The 6,802-nt window shown below is 49.9% G+C and overlaps 1 protein-coding gene across 1 annotated transcript in view; it reads right to left on the bottom strand.

Moving 5' to 3' along the window:
- Positions 1–4,165: 4,165 nt before the first annotated feature.
- NCKAP1L (NCK associated protein 1 like) overlaps positions 4,166–6,802 on the bottom strand; it is a 40,608-nt gene continuing 37,971 nt past the window's right edge. Inside the window, exon 31 of the mRNA XM_014836675.3 lies at positions 4,166–5,529. Within this exon, the coding sequence (XP_014692161.3) occupies positions 5,398–5,529 (132 nt within the window). The 3' untranslated portion in view covers positions 4,166–5,397. The remainder of the gene's footprint in view (positions 5,530–6,802) is intronic.

The raw sequence follows: 6,802 nt of genomic DNA, 5'->3' as shown, positions 1-6,802 counted from the left end.
GGCGGGGGTGGTTGTGTGCGTTCTCTTGGTGTGTGTTTTGAGTTTCTGCGTATGTGCATGTAGTTTCATGTATCCTCGTGTGCCTAGCCGCCTGTGCGGCCCATGTGTGAGGAGGGGCGGGGGTGAGTCCACATCTCTCCTCCTGGGAGACCGGGGCACTCTGGCGGAGCGGAGCCACCCGCCATCAGATCCCAGCCCAGCCCAGACCCTCACGCTTGTGCTCCTGCCTCTGCAGGGAAAAGTTCAGGCTCTGCTCTGAGTTGCCGTGGCACCCCACTCCCCTCCTCAGTTCCCGTGGCTGAGGGGTCCTGACATGTCTCCATCGCCGTGGCCTTCCCCTGGAGCCTCTAACAAGCCCCCTGGCCCGTGGGAGTTTCTCCCAAGCTTATAGCTTTCCAGAGAGAATCCACCAGAGCAGGCAGCAGACACTTCACTGACTATATGTAACTTCATTGGGGCCAGGAAGTCATTTCCAGTATCTCATCTCAACCCCTCCTGTAGCCGGTCCAGTTTATTTCTTCTTATTCTGTCTTCGGTGAAAGAAATCTGAAGGCTAAAGGGCAGGCACAAAACAGCCTATTGCTTAAAACGTTGGTAGAATGAATGAACTGGAATTGGAACTCCAGACCTTGCAACAGAGCAAAGCCTCTCCCATCCAACTGAGTCCTACCTGGGACTCTGGCAGGAAGTCCCTTAGGATTCCTTCGAATTGTTCTCCTCCTTAATGACCACCCACTTGTGCACTGCGGGAAATCTTGTCCACAGAAAGTGGAGATGTATTCACTAACTGCTGGATCCAAAACAGGCCACTGATCCAGGATCCCAGGCTGTGAGTTCTAATTTCAAGAACTCTGGAGACTGGAAGGAAAGGTAATCAGGCAAAGGTTTTACGCGGTTCTAAATAGCAGGTGGAGGCTGCCCCTTCCCAGGCAACGGAGGAGAAAAGAGCAGAAGTGAAGTGGCGGGGTGTAGACTTCCAACACGAAAGAACTGCTTTTTAGGCAGTTAGGTTAGCTCAGGCCTTTAGATCTGGCAGAAAAGTATCAGCAGAACCAGCCCGCAGGATGTAAAGGCAGCAGGAGATGGCAGAGTCAGAGATGGAGAAGAAGCGGAAAGAATACTGAGCCTTCTCCCTCCCTGTCCTTCTAACTTCAGCACACGTGCCCTTTCCCCTCCTCGCCAGAACGGTCCCGGCCAAGCAGAGCTGAATCTGAGAGACCCCAGTCAGACTCCCACACCATCCAGTTCTCAAAACTTGAGAGCAATCGCCTCTTTTATCAACTGAAAGAGAATGGGCTGGAAACGACAAAAGAATTGCAAATTAGGATTAGAGCTAAAGAGCTCTAATGAGGAAATTAAGATTAGCACTAAGGGGATTCTCAAATTAGTCTGGTATTTCAACCAGAAGAGGTGGGAAAGAGGCGGGAAAACATTTCTTGTCAACACAGTGGAATGTCCCACCCCTGCTCTCCCAGGCCCCCAATTCCTAACCCATTTTAAGGAAGGGAAAATTCACCCCTCAACAAAGTTATTTGTGAAAGAGACTTTAGAGTCCATCTAGTCTACCGCCCTTCATTTAACGAAGGGAAAGCTGAGCCTAGAAAAATTACATGATCCCACAGAGAGTAAGCCACGAAGCCAGGGCCACGCCTCCTAACGTTTTTGTAGTGCTTTTCCATTCTGTGGCTCTCTTTAGTCACTAGTCCTGGTGTTTAACCTCAACCTCCTTCCTCTTCTTGCAATCCAGCCCCATTTCTGCCTTGCCCTACCTCCGGAGAGATAAGAACAGGGAATGTCTGCTCCGTTCATCAGCTCAAAAGTCTGTTCTTCTATCCTCGTCTTCTCCTCTTGTCCCCCACCCCCACTTTTCCCAGGCTCCTTCTGTCCAACCTCATTCCTCTGCTCTTCACCTTCCAAACTGCCCCTCCCCTTGGAGACCCTGCCTCCTCACTCCGGTAACCCCACAGTCCCTTCCAACAAGCTTTGAGTTTGATAGAGACCAAAAATGATGCTTTGGCAGCAGTGACGGATGGATGTGATCTGCCTCCTACGGGAATGCTATTTAAAGGGGCGGCCTCACAATTCTCTCCCTCCAAAGTGACAAGAGAAAAGCCTGCTCCTCAATCCCTCCAGAGCTGCAAACTCAGCTCAAGTTCACTTCTGACTTCCTCAACCTGCAGCCTGGCCTGCTGCTCCTGCTTCCTGTTCAGGTGGGAGGGAGAGGACTTGACAACTCATTGAGGTGTGGGGGCTGAGGGGGGATTCATCTTCATCTCCTTTGATGACAGGTACTTAGGAGGAGCAGGAGGCCCTGTGGGGAGGAGGGCTGGAAGAACACTCTGCCCCCGACCGCCTGAGTGCGTTTCAACCATGTGCCAGCTTCTTCTCAAAGTCAAACTTTGCTGGAGAAGAACTGATACAGGCATGAGGACCTAAGGTTAAGGCAGTCTTGTTCCTACCTGGGACAGCCCTCCCTCCTGGGTCCTGGGGCTCGAACCACAGTTGTTCTCTACCTCCCAGGCCAAGTGCCAAAGGGGAAGATCCCCTCGGCCAGGCCCCGGCCACACTGCACCTGGAGGCTGCCCTCGCCTGCCCCCTAGGCTGCACAGCAGAGTGGGGAAGCACTGTTTTTCCTGGCCAAGGGAAAGGGAGCTCCCCTGCAAACATCTCGCCCCAGGCCTGGTGGGAGGGATAACGCCATCTCATTGCCGACAACAAGTTAATGGAGATTTTAACGAAAATGCTGCGTTAATGAAAATGCTGAGGCTAGAACCCACTTTCTGCCTGCAAGACAAAACAATCGGGGTCAGAATTTCTCCCTGATATTCATTCCACATTTGGCTTCAGGTCTAAACAAAGCGAGCTGGGGATCTGAGAGCAGAAAGCAGTTCATAATTGCTTGTGTGCCAGGCTGTTAGAGGCCAGAAACCCTCCTGGCAGAGGAAGCAAACTGCCTAAAATGCTGATGGGTCCTGCTACCTCATCTTCCCCTCACCTCTCCACACACACCTTTTGTTTCAGGTGAAGGCCATCGTGTCCTCACCTTCTCCCATTTTTGCTTGTTCTAGGGTCTCTGAATTCTAACAATGAAGTCCTCCCAGATGAAGAGGTGGTCTGGTCGGGTAGAAAAGGTCTAGGGCCCACTGTCAGATGTGGGTCCCAGCTCTAGATGCACTGCTAAACATGTGGCCTTCCTTAGTCATCTAACATTTCTGGATCTGTTTACTGGCCTGCGATAGGGAAGCCTTCCCTGGCTACCTTGCAGAATTGTCATGTGAGAGCACTTTGAAAAAGTATATGTGATGGAGAAGGGTGTGTGTAATTATATGTTTATAAAAAGATACTATGTCAAATGACAACATTTTAGAAAAGGAGAACAGATTTGTGTTGCCGGGGTTAGGAGAGGGGAAGGGGGCTGCGGAAGGGAAGTGGGTGTAGTTATAAAAGAGCAACATGAGGGATCCTTCTGTACCTTGGCCGTGGCGGCAGACGCACGAACCTGCATGTGATAAAGCTGCACAGAACTAGACACACACAGAGAAATGAGTCTAGGCGAAACCCGGGAAACCTGAAACAGATCAGCGGTTCGTGTCACTGCCAATATCCCGGTAATGACAGTATGCTGTAGTCTGGAAGATGTTACCATTGAGGGAACCTGGTAAAGGTACACAGGATCTCTCTGTATTATTTCTCACAAGTGCATGTGGATCAACTATCTCAATAAAAATTGTAATTAAAAAAAGGTATTATGTCTGCCCTCTATTCCCCTGCAGCACTTGTCTTGCTGTCCTCTGGGAGGCTCCTCTTAAGTGGTTCTACATGCAGATGGAAAAAGGGTCTCCATCTCCTGAAGAAGCAGCTCCCAGCAGAGATATAAGGGTATGAGTAGTTGTTCAGATACTTCTGAGCCTTCTCTTCCTCATCAACTTTGCCCTCCTCCATCTCAGCAGGCCTGACCCTGAATCACTCCTTAGAACGTAATGTGCTTTCCACAGCAAGCAAGGACAATTAGCTGATGCGTGAAGCAGGATCCTCTGTTGCTTCTGTCCTAAAAAGCAGAGAGTTGTTGCTAAGAAAAACTTGTGCATTGATTATGGGTGTCAAGTTAAAAAAGTATTGCCTAAGCCTGGGTCTCAAGAAATAAAGATCAAACACACACATAAAATCCAAAAACAGGTATCAAATAACTTTAATGAAGGCCGAATGGTTTTGCTGAAAACCAACAATCGCTTCCCTTCTATCGTGGAAGTATGGACATATATGACCGTTGCTCCAGTCCTCCTTGGCAGTGGGTGCACAGCAATGATGGATAGGGGCCATTGTTTCCTGCCATGGAGTTAACTAAACCTAGCTTAGTGCTATCTTGAATGCCCCTAGGCTTTGTGACACTTGAAATTCTAATTAGTGCAGAAAAGGGCTAAGTTGAAACAGCTTGTACTCTCTCAAGTATACCCACTCTTAGAGCCCTATAACCTAATGAGGTCTATGAAATTTAAGATCTAGAAGAGAAATCCCTGCCTGGAGCAACAGCTGTACCTAGGATGACTGGGGGATTTGGGTTAAACTAGTCCCTCCAGATAGAAGGGAGAATAGCCCAAAAGGTCTGGAAGGGAAACCCACATGATTCTGGTCCAATCAGTTGTTGTGTGACCTAGAATTACCCAGACTGACCCTCTGCTCTGGGTTGTGGTGATGTCAAGGAAAAAGCAGGAGAGGTTCACGTTAGACAGATGGGAGAACTTACTGTTACCCACCAGGTGTGGTAGAGCAGGTAAGTGGGTTGGGGCCAGTGAGAATCTCTCAAGAGCACGTCTCATTGCCCCTGCAGGCAGTAGAGCTGGAGGCAGAGGAAGAGACCCACGACTCCTGAAAGAGCCCCCACAAAGGAAAAAAGGGGCTCCTTTGCCACTACGTTGCAGCAGGAGCAGGCTGAATGTTTGCCGAACACATTTGGAAAAGGAAGAAAGGAGATAATCGTCCTAATGAATGTGCAGGAGACAATAGCAGCTCCAGTGGGAAGATTATAAGCTCATTATGGTTTAATATGATGATTGATCATCTCTGCCTGCCAGCATCATCCCAGAATAGTGACGAAGGTCGGAGAGACCCATGCCAGAGCTCACACTCCAATCACTAGAAGATAGAAAACATACTTGCATGTCACTCATTCTTTTCATTGTAAAAATCCATACGCATGGCCCCAATCCCCTAAGGTTTTCCATAAACGGTCCTCCACGCCCCTAGCCTGCCTCACTTCCCTGTGATTTCTCAGCCCTGGACTGTTCCTCCACATGCCTGTTCATCAGCTCTGGCTCCTGACCCCACCCCGTTCCCGCCCCTTGAGAAAATGGCCACAGCTTCCAGCTTGGCTGGGTTTAGGTAGGTCCAAAAGGCGCTTCAGTGGGTACTGGCTGGCACTCGGTTCAGGTGGAAGGCCCGGGACACCTCCCGATAGGCATTTCGAAGCAGGACATAAGGGAAGCAGGACTCTAGCATGTCCAGAGTCAGGAAGGAGGACTCCTCCACCACCTGGAAGAGAAGCGGCCAGGAGATGAGAACCTCAGGTAGGGCATAGCTGTGACACCCTGTGCCTCTTCATTCAGTTCCCGGGGCACGGAGGCCCTTAGAATTACAAGTGAATAGGGCTCCAAGCCACACTCCTGTCTTCCTCCCTCACCGGGTTTAGCTCTGGGAAAGCAATGCGGCCTCTTCAGCTCCATTACAATGACCCTGTCCCCCTCCTCAGGGTTTATAAAGGCCTCAGAAGCAGAAGGCAGGAAAGCATCACTTTTCTGGTGGCAGAAAAACTCCCATTCTCTCCCATTCTGGGTGCTAAATCATACGTGGGTGGGCAGCACAGATGCAGGTAAGGACAGATAAAAGTGCTAATGACAAAGCTTTGCAGAAAAGGAAACAAACGCCACTGCAGGCCAAGAAAGAGGGGCCTGGAGTCCACAGGGGTCCTTCGTGCTGGGCCTCAGTCTCCTCCTGCCTCAGTACAGTGCTTGGGGAACAGTAAGGATGCCGCATAAAGGAGCAGGCATGATTAATTAGTTTAATTAGAGGCCGCGTGCTGTGGTGATCCCAGCAGCCCCCACAGCCAAGCAGAAAGATAGATCAAGAAGCCTGGATAAGACTGAGGGTGGGGGACAGGGGCGCATATTAGCGAAGAGAAGCACAGCCGAGCATTGGGCTGGAGGGTCCTCATCCCTGAGGAAGGAACAAGGTGCATTTCCTTCAGGACTCTCCTCAGCCAGGAGGCTGTGGGACTAAACACACCCTGGAGAGAAGCGTCCCATATCCTCTGCAGGTCACGCAGATGGGCCCTCCCCAACGCATCTGCTGTTTCATGGACTGAAAACTCACTGAGGGAAGAGACTCTACGGTATCTATTCTAAATTGTTTCTCTCTCTGAAGTCCTTTCAACTTTAAAATGTATAAGATTGTGCTATTCTCAAACATATACACACACAATACACACAACAGCCTCAGAGGAGCAGACACTGCAGGCTGAAGGAAATCTGCCAGTAAAGCTGTAGCTCTGATCTTAGGTCGGATAATAGAAAAGAATTTCTTGACGGGCAAGACTTTCAAAGCTTAAGCCAGGAGAGAGATAAGATCTCTTTTCCAGAATATGACCCTCAGGTACAGGGGAATGAGTGATAGCTTCAAGAAGGATCCACTGGCCCAAGATTTCCTATTCTTTGCTCCACTGAGCACAGAAAATAACAGGGCTCCTAACTGGAGGAAATTCACAGTAGTGGAAACAGTGCTAGAGTGAAGGCCAGGAAACTTGAGTTCC

The sequence above is a fragment of the Equus asinus genome, chromosome 22 (assembly GCF_041296235.1).
Source record: "Equus asinus isolate D_3611 breed Donkey chromosome 22, EquAss-T2T_v2, whole genome shotgun sequence".
NCBI lineage: Eukaryota > Metazoa > Chordata > Mammalia > Perissodactyla > Equidae > Equus > Equus asinus.
The sequence above is the reverse complement of the archived record's forward strand: the minus strand, read 5'-3'. Positions and strand labels throughout refer to the sequence as shown.